Source organism: Perissodus microlepis, chromosome 6 (assembly GCF_051167445.1).
Source record: "Perissodus microlepis isolate ML-2025 ecotype Zambia chromosome 6, ASM5116744v1, whole genome shotgun sequence".
Classification (NCBI taxonomy): Eukaryota; Metazoa; Chordata; class Actinopteri; order Cichliformes; family Cichlidae; genus Perissodus; species Perissodus microlepis.
The window spans coordinates 38,530,688-38,551,338 of record NC_140466.1 but is presented as its reverse complement, the minus strand read 5'-3'; the positions used below and the strand labels follow the sequence as shown (position 1 = coordinate 38,551,338).

Here is a 20,651-nt window from a genome sequence, read left to right as displayed (position 1 = left end):
ATTTCCGCAGACAGATCCTATGCAAATGTGATCTTGTGTAATTTGTTGTTTTCTTGCTTCCCGATATACCAGTTCTTTCTCTTGGAATTTTAAGAAACCAACCAGCACCGCTCTGTTCTGTTTCCCGGGGGCTAGCGTGCGATGTATTCGTTCCAGTGTGAATGACTTGTCAGGCGCTAGCCCCAGCATTTAGGTAGCATGTTGTTAATAAAGTCGAAGAGTGGTTGTTTCCCCTCTGCTTCCTCTCTTATGCCAAAGATGCACAAGTTCTTTCATTTTACCCGGTTTTCCAAGTCATCTGTTTTGGCTTCAAGAAGTAGGATTCTTTTGATAGCAGAGTTCAGTGATGTTTCTGTTTTTTCAAGTGTGCTTTCTACCGCAACAATGCAAGCCTCAGCCTCCTCGATATGAGCCGCCTGGTTCAATATGTCTCAGATTTGATTTGAACTCATCCAATACTTAAGCTATGCTAGTCATGTCAGCATCTGTGTTGTGCGCTGGATTTGGTGCGGTTGTCTTAGTGCCTGTCTTGCATCTTCGGGAAAGATTTCACACTGTTTGACAGATGAAGCTTTAGACATTTCAATGCTGTATATTCCAAACTACACTAACAGCGCACAGTTTGTACGCTGTCTTAGTAGCAATCCCGCTATGCTGCCATCTTAAGGCTGGGCCACATGACCCCATCCCTATGGTATATCTGTGTTAATATTGTCATTTAAGCTTATCATCAGATAATGAAGAAATTTTACAGCTGCTCAAAACCTGTCATATCCACCTTAGCCTTCACAAATAGCGTGTTGTCTTTAACGTACAGAGCATTTTGGGGAGTTTGCAGCATATTGTGGGAAATAAAGCAAGGAAATCCAACAGCAACATTGGTCTGGGATTCAGGAGTGGGTTGTTGGAAGCATTTGGTGGTAGGGTCAGGTCTGAAGCTGAGACTCCGATGGTTAGAGGCACCACTTTGGTCCAGAACAGAGAGAGACACAGTCTGTCTGAAAGGCCATGGCAGAAGAGTGTCAAAGTCTCCAGGCATGAGGACTACATAAAGTGACAGGTGAGTACCTCTTCCCTCCCCATCCCCATTCAGATAGGCTTTAATGGCCATCTTGTATCCACAGCGTCCAGTATAGAATGGCACACTTGTCAGGCATGACAGCTGACCATTGGCCTCTGCCCCACTCCTCTTCCCAAAGTCTTCAATTTTCCAGATCAACTTCCCATCATAAGATGTCGCTTCAAGCTCCTGCAGGTGCTTTTTATTGAGATTAAGTTGAGCAGCATGAAGATGTAGGAGGCCTGAGTGACGCTTTAAGTTCTCCTCCAAGGTTCCTGGTTGAAGAACATAATAAGATCATTTAGCGAAATCCTGAACTATTCTTTACTGTCTAGACACGCCCAATCATTGTTGAATTATTTTACTGTTCATTTAGTTCAGAAAAACAGAGTAATAACCACCAAGGCTGGATTAACCTTTTCAGATTCCAGATTGTGATTATGAAGATAACTGTTGGTTGCAGCCTTAGGATCTTACCTCATTTCTTTTATGTGTTAATGACTTTATCCAGAAAGTTTATAGTAAATGAGCTCAGACTAAACTACATCCATAAAAGTCCATAAAGGGTCCTAATCTGGTGTTTTAAATTTCAAAATCAGAGGCACAGAATGTTGGAAGGAGGACAACTGATATTTTTCTTCATTTTATATTGCATCAATGCAGAAATTACTCATTGTTTCAATTTACGATTAAGAACGTTTTTCATGTTCTTGAAAACATGAAAGTAAAGAAAGTGGAGAACTGGAACCTTCTCTTAACCTTGTTGAGACAAGTGGTGGATGGTGAAAGATGTTATTGGAGGATCGTACCAGACTACTTGACATTGTCTAGCTGCAGTCTCTGATGCTAAATGAAGACAGCATATTTCATATCTGACCAAGTAACAATTTATTAATACAGGGAAGACGCTGTTACATTTACTGTGGTAAAGAGGTCTGAGGTTCAGTTACCTAGATGCTCTCTAAGGGCCTCAACTTCAGACACTTCCTGCATCGCAACATCCAGAGACTTCCTGAGCTGTGCAAGCTCCTCCAGATGAGGACGAAGCCCCCGAGACACCTGCTGGAGGTCCAGCTGGACAGAAGATAGGGTATCCTCTTGCCTTCTAAGAGTTCTCTGATTATACACAGACAGACATGGGTACAGTGAGGTAATTTGTGTGTTTATTTACATCAAATGTAAATAAAACATTCTCTAAATTTTATGGTAGTTAAAATTAAGAAAGACAGAATATAATCAACAAAAAAGAAAAAACATTCCAGAAAAAAACATTGTTATCTGGCATTATGGGTAGATAAAATTGGGTATTATCAGCATTGCAGTAAAAATTAATGTTATGTCTTTTAATGATACTGCCAAAGGGAAGAATGCATAACGTAAACAGAATTGGTCCTAGCACAGAACCCTGTGAAACGTGTGAAGAGGACTCTTCTTTTACATGAACAAATTGGAGTCTAGTACATAGATATGTTTTAAACCACTGTAGTGCAGTGCCTTTAACACCTACAGCATGGTCTAATGAAATATTATGGTCAACAGTATCGAATGTTGCACTGAGGTCTAGCAGGACAAGAAGAGAGATTAGTCCATTTGTAAAGTTCATTAAAGCTGTTTCTGTGCTGTGATGAGCTCTGAAACCTGACTGAAACTGTTCAAATAAATGAGTTATGTGTCCAGCAAACTTGCCTGAGTGGAATCTTCTCATTTGTCTTTGAACCTGGTCATGAGTGAAAATGATAGGTGGGGGAGGGGTGTCAGGACTTTTACCCGAAGCTATGGTGCCATGTGGAGGGGGAGGGAGAGAGAGTGCTGTGGCTGTGGATTGCACACTGACTACAAGTAAGTCAGTAGGAGGGTGAGCACTTATGGCAATGTTGAGTCTGTTGAAAAACAGATTCAACTCATTAGCTCTGTCCTCACCGCCCCAGCTCCTCTGCTGTTGGATGGCCTCAATCCAGTGATTGTCTTCCTGCTACTCCACACCTCTCTCATGCTGTTCTACTGGAGTTTCTACTCCAGCTTTCTCCTGTAATTGTCCTTAGCCTCTCTGATCTTACCTTCAGTAACACTTGAACCATCATCACCTCCTCTCTATTGCCCATTCTACCCACACTGAAGGTCTTCTTCTTGTCATTCAGGAGTGCTTGGGCAAGATACTAACCCCAAGATGCTCTCTGATGCATCCATCGGAGTATGAATGTGTGTGAATGTTAGGTAGGAATCACTGAAAAGCATAGAAGAAACATCACTAGGTGAATGTGGTATGTTGTATAAAGCGCTTTGAGTGCTCCAGGACAGTAGAAAAGCGTCATACAAGAATCAGTTCATTTACATTTACTTAGTCACCCACGATTTGTTATTTGGGCAACAATGGGCAGTCCGAGCTGGGACAATGGAGTTGGTGCAGAAGGAAGTCTTTTCATTTGTTCCATGTTAAATCAAGAATCAAATTTAAAATCCTTCTCCATACATACAAGGTTTTGAATAATCAGGCCCAATTTTATTTTAAAGATCTCATAATACCATAACACTGCAGTAGAGCATAAGTGTTTCCTTTTTCCTTTCACCTTTTTCCACTCACTATTTATTTGTACACTGCTCTGCATGCAAGCTTTAGTTATTATTAGACTGTGATTGCAACTCCCTGAGCCTGTTTCTGTTGGAGGTTAAAAGGAAGTTTTTCCTTTTCACACTCACTAAAGTGCTTGTTGATAGGGGGTCATATAATTGTTGGGGTTTCCCTGTTTTCTCTGTATTATTGTAGGGTTTTTGCCTTATATGAAGTGCCTTGAGGAAATTGTTGTTGTTTGGTGCTATATAAATAAAACTGAATTGAATTGCCCTTGATCTGGAGCTCCATCCCAGACCAAGGGCATGGAATGAAGATGATCATGAGAAAGGTGGAAGCATGCTGGTGGAAACATGCTTTGGGGCTGTTTTCTACTGAGGGTACAGAATGGCCTCACTATATTGAGAGTGAGGCTGGACAGGGGGGATGTACTGTAAAATCTTGGATGAGAAACTCTTTCCCTCAGCCACAACACTGAAGATGGGTTTGGATGGCCCAAAACATACCAGCAAGGAAACAAAGAAGTCGTTGAAGAAGAAGCACATTCTGGACATGAAGTGGCCTAGTCAGTCAACAAAAACAACAACAACAAAAAGAAGAGCAAGAAGAAAAAAGTGAGATAACAGAAATCAAAAATACATTGAAAGTGAGAAAGAAGCAGGAATAGGAGAATGGTAAATGGCCTGTATTTGTATAGCGCTTTACACAACCAGTCATCCACCCATACACACACACATTCACACACTGAGAATGTGTGAATGTGTGAGTGTGTGTTTTCTGAGAAGAAAAAGCCGATGAAGAAAAAAAGGGGAGGGAGGACAAGACTGATAATGTCTAGTTGAAGGAGAAATAAGAAGAATAGAATGAATGAAACGAATGAAGGAAAAATGGTAAATGGACTGGTTCTTATATAGCCATCTCTTACTCTACCCGAGCACTTTATACAACATGCCTCATTCATGCTTTTTTTTCTTATGCTTAAGAACTTTATGTTTAACATTTTTGCTCTGATCGATGCATCAGAAAGAAATCTGTTAACCCCAAATCTTGTACCTTGCTCAAGGATATTTGGCATGCAGACAGGAGCAGCCAGGGATTGAACCACCAAACTTCCAAATAGTAGATGTACCTCCTGAGCTACAGCCCCTCAGATAAGAAGACAAAAGGAAGAAATAGCCCTAAAGGGGAAAAAAAGCAGAAAATATTAAATAGAAGGAGTAAGAGAAAAAGAAGAAAGAATGTTGGGAAGATGAAGGAGGTGAAGAATCAGAAGAAGGAGAAGTAGAAACAAGAAGAAAAGGAAGACGAGGATATGGACGAGAATGAAAAGAAAGAGTAGGGATGTAAAAGGTAAAGGAGAAGGAGGCAAAGTAGTAGTACCAGTAGTTCCCGAGGGAAATGTGCAACACCTGGTGAAGATGATTATTGCTCCTAAACTCCAGTACTTTCTCCATATGTTACCTATAGCAGTCTCGCATAACCTGCTAAAGCTTTATAATACATGTGTGGAGGGTTTTGTGTGGGCAGGCAAAAAGCCATCCTTTAATCGGTCCAAATTATATGCTGCAAAAGATAGTGGCGGGTGGGCAGTATCCAAGATGGTCTGGTATCATTATGCATTCTCTCTCTCTCAGTTAGTTAAGATAAATAACTCCCCTATGGAGAAGCCATCATGGGTTGCGATTGAGGAAAGTCTTGTGACTCCCTCATCTTTAGAGGCCTTCCTCACTCAGAGGGGAAGACCAGTACTGTTTAAAGATCCAGTATTGGCTTTCATACAAGAGACCTGGTTTAGAGCTCACCAATTTATCAACACTAGCCCCTATCCTACCTCTAGAGCCTCTATCTGGTATAATAAGAAAATATTAATTGGTAAGAAACCGTTCAGGTGGGAGGCTTGGTTTAGGGCAGGTATCAACCAGGTAGGGGATTTATTTGGGCAAACTGGCATGAAATCATTTGTGGAAATCAGACAAGAATCTAATCTGGATCCAAGGGAAATTTGGAGGTTTTTTCAAGTTAGACACTGTATTAAAGCCATTTTGAACAATAACCCAGACCCTCCATCTAGTATTCAGGAGGTGTTTGCAGCTCCTGGTATCAATAGAATCAGAGCATCCAAATTCTACGGGATCTTCAGAGAGGCGCACTCTCCCAATTTGGAGGGGCTGAGGCAGTGCTGGGAGAAGGATCTGGGAATTCAGATTTCAGGGGATAGTTGGAAGAAGCTGGCTTCATCATGGTATGTTTGCTCACGTGAAGCACAATCTCAGCTTATCCAATACAAGTTGCTTCACAGAAATTACTGGACTCCCAGTAAGCTAGTCAGGTTGAAGCTTGCTTACACTGACACCTGCTGGAAATGTCAGGAGGAAGCCGGGACCCTAGTTCATGTTGTATGGATGCCGGAAAAATGATTATTTGTGGGACGGGATCATTAACCTTGTGAATGATCTTTTTAATCTTCACCTTTCTAAGTCTCCAGCTTTGTGTGTCCTGGGTCTGTTACCTGACAGCAGTATTCTCACTAGAAGACAGAGACTATGGGTGCGTTTGGCTTTCATAACAGGCTGCAGGATAAGGCACTGGAAGTCATCCAGCCCCTGTTGTTTCAGGGAATGGTCTGAACAAATGTCCAAGATGGCATTATATGAACAGGTTACGTACAGAGTTAAGGGGAGAGAAGATATTTTTGATCAGGTTTGGGGTCCCTTTTTGTTGTACATCGACAATGTCTCTTAGATAATGTGATACGTTGTTTTTTTTTTCTTATTTTGTTTTCCTTATGTCGTTGTCATTGTTGTTGTTGTTCTTTTTCTTTGACAGCCAGTAGAGGAAAGAAATTGGTCAAGGTCGAGTTTAGTTTCTAGGCACCTGGGTGTTCTGCCCCTTTTGTTCTTGTTTTTGCTGGTTTTTCCCATTAGGCGGTTTCTTATTTTGTTTCTCCTGGGTTTTTTTTCCTTTTTTTTCTTCTCTTTTTTCTTTTTTCTTTTGGTTTTCTTTAGCTATTGTTAGCTCTTATTTGTTTGTTGCTGTTAAGAAACGGACGGAGAACTGACAATATTATTACTCCCGTTGTATATGTGTATATGTTTCTGTCCATCCAAAACATGAATTAAAAAAAAAAGAAGATAGTAGCCATCCAAAATTCTACTTCTCTTTCTTCTGAAAGACTAATTATTATTATTATTATTATTGTTTCCAATGTAGGTGAACTGAGAGTTAAAACAGAGTATCCTTAACATGTTCTACTAATTTGAATTGTTCTACTCAATTCAATTTTAGTTATATAGTGCTAAATCACAACAGTCACCTCAAGGTGCTTAATATTGTAAGCTTTACCTTACAATTTTAAGCACCTTGAGGTGACTGTTGGGAAAACCTACATCTACACCAAACTTAACAGTTGTCTTATTCAACCAATGACTATTCAAATAGTGGGCTTCCAAAACAGGTCAGCAAGTCAGCAAAAGTTATGGCTGAATTTTAAAAAATCCACAATGGAAAGAGATTATTTAGCATGAACCTCAAACCAAAAGTGAGATTTTGAATTCTAGCAATGGTCCACTTTGTTTTAATTTTTCATTAATATCTAACATTCTTTGTCAAATATATCTACCAGCCCACCTCTGCACATGTCCAAACTGTGAAAGTCTGCCATCAAAGAGACTGGAGGCCTCCAAAAAAATGCTGATGAACTTCTTGATAATATTTGGAGTGATCTATGCATTACACCTACACTACTATAGTTATCCCAAGGACTGAACACCGCTGTAATCATTCCGAGTACAGGGGTCTGGAAGCTGGTTGTCATAGTACTGGGTCTGTGAAATTTTTTAAGTTATATTATTTGAATTATTGTTTTCTGCTTGTATTATATTTATATTTATAGTTCCTAGTTTCTGTTTTGTTTCTGTGCCTCCCCTGTGTTCCTGGTGTCATGTATCTATTGAAGGTTTAGTTCTGTATTCTTGTTCTCTTTATTTTGTCTACGTGTGTTGTATGCTTAGTTCTGAGTCTTAGCACTCTGTCACTATGTCTTCCCTGTGTTCCACATCTAGTTACTTTTGTCTCTGTGTTTCATGTTTCCTTTGTTCCCGAGTCTCAGTCTGTCAGTCTGTGTCCGTTTCATGCTTCCTATTTTATTTTGATAGTCCTTGTCCTGTGTTCAGTATGTTGAGTTTAGCTTCCCCTTTGTCTCATTATGTTTGATTATTCCCTGCTCTCCTCCTGTATCTGAATGCTCTCCTCCTGTATCTGAGTCCCTCATTTCTAAATACACTCCCTTGTGTATTTAAGCCCTGTATTTTCCTCTGTCCATTGTTCCATCATTAACAATGATTTATGTATCCTCAAACTGTGTGTGGCTGTTTCAGAGACTGAAACTCTCCCAAGAGGCTGAGCTTCTCACCTCAGCAGACTCTGGACCCTTTCAGGCTATGCAGTCTATTCAGCCACATCCACCATCAGCAGAGAGCTCAGCAGAGCCATCTCAACCTCCTGCAGCTGTTTCCACCTGGGAGCTCTGCCAGCCTTCTCAGATGAGAGCTAGGGTGAGCCGACCCAGACACCTTCATCATCGGCTAAGAGCTTGGGCAAACAGCCCCAGCCTCCTCCTCTGTCAGCTGAGGGCTCAAGCGAGCTCATCCAGCCTGCAAAAGACTTAACATTTCTGCAGGCCGAGAAGCATCCTGAGCTGGCTTTGTGCCCTGCGCAGCTCCAGCTAGCTTCGCCTCAGCCAGAGGTTTCCACACCTGCTGGTTTGATGTCTGTTTCCACTGGAGGCTCAGGAGAGCTGCTCCAGCTGATTGCGGCTTCCAAGCCACCATCCGTCTCCGCCGGGGCCTTAGGATAGTCCGCCCAGCCATCACCTGCTCAACTGCCAGTGGCTGCCATGTCACCTCCAGCGCAATCACCAGCACAACCATCTGCAGGTGCCACACCACCGCCTGCAGCTCCATCACCCCTAGCTTCCATGCTGCTGACTACTGAATCATCAGCTCAACCACCTGCGGCTTCTACGCACAGTCTCCCCCATCTCCACCAGAGGTCAGTGCGCCGTCTGGTCCTGCCTCATGTGGTCCTGCCTCGTCTGGCCCTGCACACCAGCCGTCTGCCAGGCTGCAACCAGCCCAATGGCCGCCAAGTCGCACCGACACCAGCCACTTTCCACACCAGCACTTTCTTCGCCATCATGGCGGCCTTAGTTTTGCCTGTACCACCGCTGTTTCCCACGCAGTCGGCCTCCGAACCTGTTTTGCCACCGCTGCTGCTTCCCACAAGACCCCCAGAACTGTGTTTTTCTCTGTTATCGGCTCTGTTTTGCTTTGTGTTCCAGAATACATTTTTAATCCCCGAGGAAATGATTTTATTTTCTTAAATAATTTCTTGAATAATAACATCACATTGTGTTATTGCCGGAGACCAAGAAAATGTCCAGATATTTGACTTTTGTTTAATTCAAAAGACTGCTTGAAAATTGAGTTTTCCTAAATTGAAAAAGTGACTCTATTGTGCTATTCCTTTTAAGTTATAACTTTAAGTAGCAGGAACTGAATATTTTTTAATTTATATATTAAATGTGCTAATTTACATCCAGATCAAACTGGGTTTGTGCCCCAGAGGTTTTCCTTTTTTAACGTTCGGAGATTGATGAACATTATGTATCATAGGCATTGGGGGACTTGCAAGATCGCAGTACTGAGCTTAGATGCTGAAAAGGCGTTTGACCAGGTCGAGTGGGCCTATATGCTTGGGGTACTGGAGAAGTTCGGTTTAGGCGAACAGTTTATATCATGGGTTAATATGATATATAGACATCCCACTTCTTCCATTCTCACTAACCAAGATAGATCAGCGCCTTTTTCTTTACACCGCAGGACACGACAAGGCTGCCCTTTGAGGCCTTTGCTCTTCTCAGTTGCTATTGAACCTCTTGCAGTAGACATTAGGAATGAGCCCTCCATTGACCCTGTCCGATTCGGGAATATCAAGCACTACATTTCTTTATATGCGGATGATGTTGTTTTGTTCTTGTCAAATCCTGAGTGATCTGTTCCTGTACTATTGGATCTGGTGAGGTCATTTGGTGAAATCTCGGGTTATACAATTAACTGGCAGAACAGTGAGTTTGTGGCTTTGACTGCAAACCTGGAAGTTGAGTTTTTGAAAACTTTGCCTTTTAAAATTACAGATAGATTGAAATACTTGGGTGTTACTTTGCCTAAGGATCATAAATTGATCTTTAAGCTGAATTATTCTGCACAAGTTGAAAAACTGAAAAAGGAAATGGAGGGCTCTCCCTATTTCCATGGTAGGTTGCATTAACGTAATCAAAATGGTTTCTCTCCTTAAATTCTTATATCTATTTTTAAATTTGCCGACTCAGTAGTATTACCATTTGTTTGGGGCTTTAAAACTCACAGGATATCAAAAGTTCATCTATGTAAATCCAAACTTAAGGGGGGCTTGGTCTGCCACGTTTTCTTATTATTGGGCTGTGAATGCTAGAACTCTTGCTTACTGGCAGGAAGAGTACAAAAAGGTCATGTCTGCTAATACCCGGCCCCCGGGTGGTTGTAGAGAGTGATGCTCTTCTTCTTTCGTCTTCTAATCCGCGAACCAAGGTCAATAATTTTATAGTTTTAAACTGCGTTAAAATCTTTAGTCAGATCAAAAAAGGTTGTGCACTACCAGACACTTCGATCCATACTCCAATATATCGTAATCATGCATTTCCACCCTCATGTTTAGATGCCTCTTTTGAGGTCTGGACACAGAAATGTATATTTACTCTTAAAGATTTATATATTGATAGGCAATTTGCATCATTTACCCAGTTGCAGAACAAGTTCTCTCTCCCTACATCACATTTTTTCCATTATTTACAGATAAGAAACTATGTTCGTCAGAGTATCCTCAACTTTCCATTTCTTCTGGAGGAGGAGCCAATTTTTAAGCTCCTTCTGAGCTCCCCGGCTTCTAAAAAGTTGGTCTCTGGTTTTGTGAATGCTTTTTCAGAATATTTGACTTTTAAATCTGACTTTTTGAAGACAGCATGGGAGGAAGAGTTTGGTTTGCTATTTGGAGATGAGGTTTGTTATAAACTTGGAGAAGGCTCTCTTACCCATTTTTTCTGGACTTGTCCCAAAATGCATAACTATTGGTTAAATGTTTTTCTGATATGTACAACTGCACATTAGAGCCACCCAATAACTGCATTGTTTGGATCCTCCTCTTCCCTTTTACACCTCAGCTCTGCTGCACAAACTACAATTCTGTTTGGAATGGTAATTGCTAAGAAAATTATCTTGGCTCTCTGGAAGTCTGATATTGTACCTCGTGGCTGGCAGAACTGATTGCTCTACTGCATATGGAGAGAATTAGGTATTCATTAGAGGACAAACTTAATACGTTTTTTAATGTGTGGCAGCCATTTTTAGATCATGTATTAAAACAAAGTCTTCTTTGATCAATAATTCAGTCTACCACCCTAGTGTTTTATTTTTGTATCTTGCCAGTGTTGAAGTACTATCTTTGTTGATGTAATTTTTTGCCTTTTGTTTTTTTGCCCTTGCTGTTGTGTTGTCTGTTTTTTTTTCTTTATATCAAAAATCTTAATAAACATATTTTTTTTTAAAAATTTGCTAATTTTATTGCAGTCAAAAGGTACGTGTCAAATGTATTCAAACTCTTGAAGTTCTGATAAGCTTCAACTTAAAAAAAATGTAGGTTCTGGTAACTTTTGGGGGTTTACAGTATAGTTGAACTTTAAGGGGCCTGTTTTGGGTTTAACCTCTTTGGGTTTAACTTCCAGTGTCCGCTGTTTTAAAGTGAATCTGGAAAGTATTTACAGTGCTTCACTTCCCTATATTGTCATGTTACAGCTAGGGATGGGTACCGGTTCTGACATAAACGGTAGTAACCAGAACAAAAAGCAGCGCACATTTCGGTGTTTTATATCGGTGCTTTTTTTGCACCGGTATTGGATAAAACCTAAACGATACCCATCCCTAGTTACAGCGTCATTAAAAATGGATAAAATTCATTTTCAGCCTGAAATTCTACACACAATACCCTTAATGACAAAGTGAAAAAAGTTTGCTTGAAATTTCTGAAATTTAGTAAAAGTAAAAAACAATTGTACATAGGTATATGCAACATTTTCTCAATACTTTGTTGCAGTACTTTTTGAAGCAATTACAGCCTCAAATCTTTTCGAGTATGATGCAACAAGTCTTTTTTTCTGCAGTTTCTTCTTTGCAGAAAATCTCAAGCTCTATCATGTGGGGAGGAGGGATGGGGAGTGTCAGCGCACAGATCTCTCTAGAGATCTGGTCTCTGGCTGTACCACTCAAGGATATTTACAGAACCGTCTCTGTACATTGCTGCATTCATCTTTCCCTAAATGATGAATAGTTTCCCAATTCCTGCTGTTGAAAAAAATCTCTATAGCATGATACAGCCAACACCATGCTTCACTGTAGGAATGGCATTGGGCATTGAGTCTGAGTCACAGCCCTTTGCAGCATGTCTTCCCCTCTCTCTCACCTTTGCTTTCCTGTTGATTTTTCACTCTCCCTATCAAAAAAGCCAATTAAAGGCCAAAAAACTCTATGGGGTGTTATATAGACAGTGTATTTCCAAATCATGTCCAATCAGCTGAATTGACCACAGATCAAGCCAGTTGTAGAAACATGATCAATGAAAATAGGATGTACCTGAACTCAATTTTAAATGTTATGGTTTTGAATACTCATGTAGGTGTTATATTTCTTATTTTCCCTTTTAATAAATTTGCAATAATTTCAAGCAACCTTTTTTTACTTTGTCATTAGGCAGCATTGTGTGTAGAATTTTAAGGTAAAATATCAATTCAATCCTATTTGGAATATAGCTGTAATATGACAAAATGTGGAACAGGTGGACTGCTGTGCATAGTTTCCAGATGCACTGTAAGACAGAAAGTCAAAGAAGCTCCTCAAAGTTTAAATATAGCCATTACGAAAAAATAAAAGTAAAACTGAAATAAAATTCATCAGCATCATCCTGACTACAAATATGATAAAAGTAAAGACAGTATAAGGAGAGTTGACAAGTCAGATTGTAGCCGTGTTTTAACCTGAGCCATGGAGACCGCATGCTCATGATTGCTGCTCAGCTGCAAAAGTGGTCTGAATTGCTTCTGCAGTCCAGTAAGTAGCAAAGTGTCTGTCTGGACCTCCTGCTGCATTAGCAGCGAATCCTCTTGGAAAACTTCCATCTGAGACAGGGAGAGAACAGTCAAAGGTAAACACACAGCTTGTTGTCACATTTATCTCTTAGACATTTATCTTGTCATCTTATACTAAATGAGCTATGCTGGTGAGAAAATCTTGGATATAATCCTTTGAATACTTAATGTAACTTTTTCAAGTAAGAGTTTATTTTTAATAATATACTAAGTTACTTATAAAATCAGAATATTCTAAACTCTCACAAGAAAAGAAAAATATGTTATTGGAGAAATCTTGATTATTATTGTGAATTATGAGTTTTCCTGAAACGGAGCAGATTTTTTCATATTTCACGTGCTATTCTGCAGGAGTCTACACATTTTAATTCCTTTAATAACTCCTGGACCACTGTCAACATGAGCTTATATGTGAACCTCACCGTCATGCCTCTAACTCAATGACTGCTGTTATATATGTGTACTGTTGTACAGTATCAATATCATTATGTAAAGTGGAAATACTTGTTTCTCCAGGTGGGTATTGCTCCTCAGGACCAGCAGCATGTGGTGATTTATAGCTTTGTCTTCATGAAGCTTGGCATTCCTTCTTTTACCCTGTGAATCATAGCATAACAGAAAAAAGTCACTTGATCTTAAACGTCCAAGCAACCAATTTCATTATTTCATCAGTTGAACTAACCTGTACAGAGCAGCCAAATTTCTTAAAACAGCAGTCATTGTTAACTTCAGGACATAACTGTCTATGACTGGTCAGCTGGAAAGCAAGGAAAGCTCATAATCAGGTTACTAGATGACTTTGTGGAATACTTAACTGATTGGTCAGCAATTCTTGGGGTCTGTATATGTGAATCAGAAACTGTTACATCAGCTTATACTATATATAACTACAGCAACAATGTCCTTTTAATAATTTTCACAATTTTAGACTCTGGTAGCACTATAGTGCTTTTTTTTTTTACTAAGCTGTCCACTGCTTTGTTTGGCACAACTAAATGATGTATATACTGAATGCAGGGGATGGGATATACATAACTGCCAATTATTTCAGATTGTGCCACTGACGTACAAGAGTTGCTATTTGAATAATGCGGACATATATCTTCTTGGTTAAAGTTGATCTCTTTCCTCACCCCCATCCTTCAGTGATACCCTTCTGGTTTTGTTATGATGTCTGATTTAGTACTAAAACTGAGAAAAAACTGAAACAACCAACCAGCTCTGGTAGAATATTTGTGTACTACAGCTGGTTGTTTGTTTGAAACAGCAACAGTTAGATGATGGCTGTTCCTGCAGAGCTATGATGTGATTCAGAAGATGAGCTCACCTTGTGTCTGGGGACCTTTTGGGAACAGCCTTCAGGACAGTCTACCTTCACATCTGGACACAAGCTCTGCACATGATCCTATGGAGCACAGAGTCACCACAAAGTCACATCATAAATTTATACTTGTACTGTATTTTAAGAGTAAATTAGTTACACTTCAGGAAGAGAAGCATTCAATTAGATTTTTGCTGTGTATTTTCGTTGGTGAGATAAAGTCCACCCCTGAATTAAAGTGACACATTACAGTGTAGAAAATGAAATCCTTTAGTAATTAGTACCAATCCTGACCTGAGAAAGCTGGACCAAGAACAGCTGGAAAGATTTGGATCACCATTCACAGTGGTAAAAGAAAAGGTGCAGTTGTTCCTCTTCTGTGCTGTTTCAGTGGACTTTACCTGAATGAGGCTGAGCTGGAACAGCTGCCTGCAGTGTGGGCAGGGTTCCCTGCGGTATGGACAGATGTTGGTCAGGTGTTCTTGCAAGTGCCTCCTCTGTAACACTGCAATGCAGCTTGTATTGGTGCATTGCACCTGCTCATACTGACATGACTTCAGGTGCTCCTGCAGGGAGTGAACAGATTACCTCAGTTGTATAGATCTGAGCCATAGGTGTTTTCATCAGTTTGCTCAAAGAAAACATGATTACAGTATATTTCTTTTTCCATTAACATGCTACCATCTAGCACTGGTCATTAGTGTTTATTGAATGATGTGTTATGAATGGTGAAACAGAAGCAGTCATGTGTATTTTGAAGTGTGTAAAATGCTTGCTCAGGTACAGAAATGTTGACTGGATAGAACTTTACAGTACAGATAGGCAGTTAGCTAAAATATACTGCAAAAGCAACCCTCTAAAGAAGCTAAAGAATCAGATTATTTTGCAATGGCTGAACACTTGCACCTAAACTACATCAAGTATGCAATTTCATTCATTTATTTCTGAAGACAACGCTATAATTACAAACACCCATGATCAAACATCTACTCAAGACAGCTACAGTAAAGTCCTGGCAAAGGAGCACAAAGAAGGAAACCCTGTATAAAAATGCTTTCGATACTCATTGCTGAAAGGTTTAAAGTTAATTCAATTCACTTTTATTTATAGTGAAAGTCACAACAACAGTTGCCTCAAGGCTTTATATTGTAAAACCTACAGTAATACAATTCTTAACAAGGCACTAAAAATAAAAATTTTATTTATGATTTGGTTAATCTGTCCAATTATATTTAAGCCACTAACGAACATAGTGTATAACATTGGCTTTAATTTTGGTTATTCCAATATTTTTGCACCTCGAATTAAAGCTGAAAGACTGCTTCATCTTGACTGTTTGATGTCAAATCTTTTGCGAAGGTATACTGTATTATCCCACGAATATGGTTTGTTTGCTTCCAACGAAATCAAGGTGGAATCACCTTAAACACCAAACATGACTTCAGCTATTTCAAAAACCAAAGAGTGAGATTGCAGTGGCAATGTCCAAAACTTCAATAGTCTTGTTATCAACACTAGCACACAGATCTTAGCTAAAAACACCATTCTCACCTTATTTCTGCTATGCAAAACATGGTGTGTCCTTGTGGGCCAGAGAGTCAATATGCATATTTAGCATGAACATCTAATCTATTAACCACGAGTTGTTAGACTACAATTTGCATATATAGAGTTTACCTGCAGATTGTTTAATGTGAAAATAGTCGTGCATGCTGGGACATTGGTGCAGTACACTTCTAAACTGGAAATTTCACGTTTGCAGCAGTTATCCTGGAAAACCTGCATGGAAAAAAGATTTTTTATAACTTCAACAAATCAAAAGTGCATTTTCAAACTAACACTGACATTTTCAAACTAACACTGACAACACCGTTTGCATGTGTTGTCATGTGTTGTCAGTGTATCTTTTCCTTCTGTGTCCAAGAGCTCCACTGATGTCCAAAAAAACATAGAACCATACTGTTACATTTGAGAGCACGGTCAAAGGAGCTTGCAAAGAAAAGCGTCTGGACTTCTTTAAGTTGCTTGAAGACGTTTCACCTCTCATCCGAGAAGCTTCTTCAGTTCTAAGGTCAAATGAAGAATGAAGAAGCTTCTTGGATGAGAGGTGAAACGTCTTCAAGCAACTTAAAGAAGTCCAGACGCTTTTCTTTGCAAGCTCCTTTGACTACGATGACCTGGATGACTGAGAACCTTCACAGACATTTGAGAGCATGGATTTTCACTACCTTGAACACACACAGTCACTTCAATTCAATTTTATTTCTATAGCACCAAATTAAAAAAAACAGTTGCCTCAAGCTGCATTGTAAGGTAAAGACCCTACAATAAAACAGAGAAAACAGAGGAACCCCCCCCCCACGAAACCCCCTATGAGCAAATGTTTTGGTGACAGCGGGAAGGAAAAACTCCCTTTTAACAGGAAGAAACCTCTGGCAAAACCAGGCTCAGCGAGGGACAACAATCTGCCGCAACCAGTTGGGGGTGAGGGAAGGAAGACAGGAGAAATCACACAAATTATATATTATTTAACCGGAAATCTTGACCTGACTGTGGTGCTGAAGCAAAGGTGCAACTCATTTACTTTTATATGTCATTGTTTGCAGCCGGTCCTCTGCTTTACTGTTTAGATTCTGTACTTTCATTACATAGGTTTTGGCCACTCAGGTAGCTAATTTAAGAGAAACATTCTACTGTACACTGCAACTATTAGAGACATAGCAAATATTGTTGAAACCTCAATGTTATCGCTTAAAAAACACAGGCTCTTGTGATGTTAGTCTATATGTATGCAGAAGATATTGTGTGTTTATTTAAAAAAAAAAAAAAAAGACAAATGGATTTAATTTATTTATTGCAATGATCTGTTTCAATTTGCATGAGACAGTCTGACCCCACCTCTATTCTATGTGAAAATGTAAATATTACTGTTGTACCATAACCAGTCTTGACCAGGGAGATGACATCAGGGTATCAATCATGTTTGTTGACCTATAGGGCATTTATTTTGCTATATGAATCTTTTAAATTTGCTTTTTTTTTTTTTTTTTTTTGTTTTGTTTTGTTTTTTTAAAAAAGGTCAAACATATCAGGTAAAGGTGGGTGTATAGCAACTCATTTTTAGTTCATTATTTGAGGCCCACTTCTTTCCAGTAGCAGGACACTTTATTTTCAGTTGTTTCAGTGAGAGACAATCCTATATATTATTACAATCTTGATTAAATTAAAAATCTTAATAATTAATTTTACTATGAAAATAAATGTTTCTATTAAAAAAAAGTTTGTTTTTCGTTTTATATGCTGTCAATTATAGTTCTTATGAAGAAATTCTGAATCAGTAAAAATTGGTATTGGCATGTCACACTTGGACCTGCCAAGAAAACCGTAAATGGCACAGCTCTAGCTTCTGCAGAAGCTAAAAGTCTGCCTGACAAATTACAGCTGCCCTCTGTCTCACCTCAGTTGGTGTGATCACAGCTTTGTCCACTGGGCAAACTGGGTTGGACGGTGATGAACTCTCCCTGCAACACCAAGCACAATGACCCAAACATACATTTTTTAAAATAAGTGTGTTTTAAGGTAGACTGTGTCAGTAAGGGTGCTATGTCAACCAGCTCATGTCTTACATCGACTGAACTTTTTTAAAAGATGGGCTGTAAGACCAATATGTTTAACTTAAACAGCTTTTCTTTTAGTTCTTTTCAGTTTCACGTGTGTTTTTTGGGAGACTATATCAAATTTTTTACAAGGCTTGTGTCAGTATAAATGTGGTTTTATGTGAACTGTGCCAGTGTGTGTGCATCTTAAGGTGTACTAGCTCTTACAATAGTCCTTGGAGACAGTGGAAGCAGTAGATGTGACCACAGGAGTTTTGCTGGGGATTGAGCACCACCCCTCTGCAGATTGGACAAACAAATTCCTCCTTCAGCTTCAACACAAACTTTAACCTGTGCCTGATGGAAGCCAGCTCTGAATCCCAGGAGACTGTGGGGCCCGACAACCTCCTTCTGGATTCCTCAGACCCCAGCCTCGACTCTTCGGACCTCAACGAGTAGTTCTCAGAGGGAACGCTTGACTCCTCCAGGGATCCTCCTTGATTTGTATTTGCTGTTGCCATGAGCTTGCAAGAGGCCAGAATAAAGAGCTAGTACAGGTGATTGAAATATAGAAATATGATATAGAAAACTGTGCAGTGCAAAATGGCATCACTACGTAGAAAGAAATCATAATAATCTCAGCATAGTAAGATTCAAGTGACACACTCAGGTATAAAACTGAAAACCTTTCCAAGGGTCTTTTATGAAGTAACACGACTTTCTAAATAGTACCACAATTCTTCATTCTTTCATCATTTACATCTAAGTAATTCTGTGATCTACTATGGGTGCAGCTGCAGGCAGGTGTAACTACAGCTGAGATACTTACTTTAGTTCTTAGTTTAATTTGCACCATCAAAATGAATTAACTAATTAAAATCCTTTTGTTCCCTACCTTAAGGGGTTGCCACAGTGGATCATCTGACTCCATCACACCCTATGCTTAGCATCCTCCTCTGTCACATCAACCCTCTGCATATCCATCCATGAATCTTCTCTGTGGTCTTCCTCTTTTTGTCCTGCCTGGCAGGTCTATATTCAAAATCCACTGTCTCCATTTCTAATATATCCACTATTCCTCTTCTGCACATGCCAGCCTTGTCTCTCTAACTTTGTTTCCAAACCACTCAACTTCAGGTCTCACTACCATTTTGTAAATCTTTCCTTTCGCTTTCATTGGTATCACTGTCACAAATCACACCTGACACTAATCCCAACCCACTACTCTCTTCTTCACCTCTCTTGTCCACAATGCATTGCTTTCAATGGTTGCCCCCAGGTTTTTAAACTCATCTACCCTTACTATCTCTGACACCATAACATGCTTTCCCCCAAAGTCTGTAGCATATATAGTAATACATGTAAAAAAATAAATAAATAAAAAAAAAACTTTAGGCAGAGCTTTAATAACAAATCCAACTTCTACAACGCATTAGGAAATCATAACTAAAAGTAAAGTATTTCGGATCAATCATCCCGTTATCATCAAAAGAACAAGACAGTGTACATTTCTAGGTGTGTGCGCACAGTTACAGCACACAGTGGGGCGTCATACACAGCACATGCTAATGATAGGTACACGTGAACTTTATCTTTGCCGCTACTATACTGCTATGAAACCGTAAAAACAACGTTGATTGTGCGTTAAATGTATTTAAAGTAAAAGAGACAGAGGTCGTTGTGTTGTCTGTGCTCAGTCTACTGGGGAATCCCCGCTGCTGCGTCTTTCTTTACATTTCAGCTCAAATTAATGCTCTGGAGGCCGTTTTACTTACTGCTATACTTCTCTCAAACAACTTTAAGCACCTTTCGGATATTTAACGCGTTTATCCTCTGAAAAGTTTCGAACTCCAGATCTTCCCTCTGAGCACCACGGCTGATTTACTTTCATTTTCCACTGTGAGTCCAAGCTTCAGCGTTTGGTTTTCTTACCTCAGTAAGTGAATCTCTCTGAAGACATTAAAACACTTCAACACAGCGATCCATGCAGTCCCAGCAGATCAATGTTAATGATCGCTATTGATGATCCTATGATAGGCAGCGCAGCCGTAGCAGCAGGAGAAGGAAACGTTAATGCAGGAAGTGATTCAACAACCTGCTGCTGCCCGATGCTATAGGCCTATTGCAGCTCACACGAGGTAAGAAAAATCGTTTCATTCAAACTGTAATGAAAGGCAAGATACAAGATTAATATCAGCCACTGTTGGAAGAAGTACTCAGAACATTTACTCAGATTAAAATCCAGTAATCTAGATTGATATGCTACATCACTCCAACGAAATACAGCGTACCTAATGAAGTTGCAGTGCAACTCTAAGGGCTCTTCTCTTGAATCTGTCTGCTGTTACCGTAGGCTATTTTTTTAACTGTTTAGTGAGATTTTTGTACATTTTTACGCTGGTGACACAGAGCTATACCTGCCACTTAGACCATTTGAATCTGGTGTGTTGGCTGTCTTTGTGAGATTCAGAACTGAATATCAAATAATTTCCTCCCGCTAAATTTCACCTCAGCGGCTTGATTTTTTCATTAGAGCAAAGAGATCGGATCACATTGCTCTCATGTTGGCACCTTTACGCTGACTCCCAGTGTATTTTATAATTGACTTTAATATTTTATTGGTTATTTTTAAGTACCTGCTCATAGCGAACCTGTTGTTACCCAGTACTAGTAGAGATCTTGCAGGCTCTGAAGGAAATCAGGTCGGCGGAACCCCGACTTAAAACACACCTTTAAGTCAAGAAGTTTAAGATAAGGCCCTCTCTGACTTTTTAATTAGTTTTGAATTGTCTTTTTATTTCTTGCGTTTATTACTTTTGCTTTACTCTGTTGTCTCTGTAAATGTCTTTGCAACATGGACTTTGAAAAGTGCT

The 20,651-nt window shown here is 39.7% G+C and overlaps 1 protein-coding gene across 2 annotated transcripts; it reads right to left on the bottom strand.

Moving 5' to 3' along the window:
- Positions 1 to 10: 10 nt before the first annotated feature.
- Positions 11 to 20,646, bottom strand: traf5 (Tnf receptor-associated factor 5). 2 transcript variants are annotated; one of them, XM_084932304.1, is made up of 11 exons: positions 19,711 to 20,646; positions 18,007 to 18,302; positions 17,640 to 17,703; positions 15,860 to 15,961; positions 14,584 to 14,748; positions 14,189 to 14,266; positions 13,544 to 13,618; positions 13,366 to 13,458; positions 12,751 to 12,891; positions 2,011 to 2,176; positions 12 to 1,335 (listed from the first exon to the last, which is right to left on the bottom strand). In XM_084932304.1, exons 2-11 carry the CDS (start codon positions 18,297 to 18,299, stop codon positions 749 to 751), a joined length of 1,764 nt encoding a protein of 587 aa, XP_084788430.1. In that variant the 5' UTR covers positions 18,300 to 18,302; positions 19,711 to 20,646; the 3' UTR covers positions 12 to 748. The 2 variants fall into 2 exon arrangements, with proteins under 2 accessions (XP_084788431.1, XP_084788430.1); XM_084932305.1 differs by lacking the exon at positions 19,711 to 20,646 and having other exon boundaries at positions 11 to 1,335; positions 18,007 to 18,555.
- Positions 20,647 to 20,651: the final 5 nt, after the last annotated feature.

What these genes read in the sequence shown, in the direction of transcription:
- traf5 (XM_084932304.1), bottom strand. Translation starts at nt 18,299, where the DNA reads ATGGCAACAGCAAATACAAATCAAGGAGGATCCCTGGAGGAGTCAAGC. An exon ending in CACTGTCTCCAAGGACTATT is followed by an intron (nt 17,704 to 18,006) that starts GTAAGAGCTAGT and finishes TTGGTGTTGCAG; the next exon opens with GGAGAGTTCATCACCGTCCA. An exon ending in ATGCGGTCTCCATGGCTCAG is followed by an intron (nt 2,177 to 12,750) that starts GTTAAAACACGG and finishes GTGTATAATCAG; the next exon opens with AGAACTCTTAGAAGGCAAGA.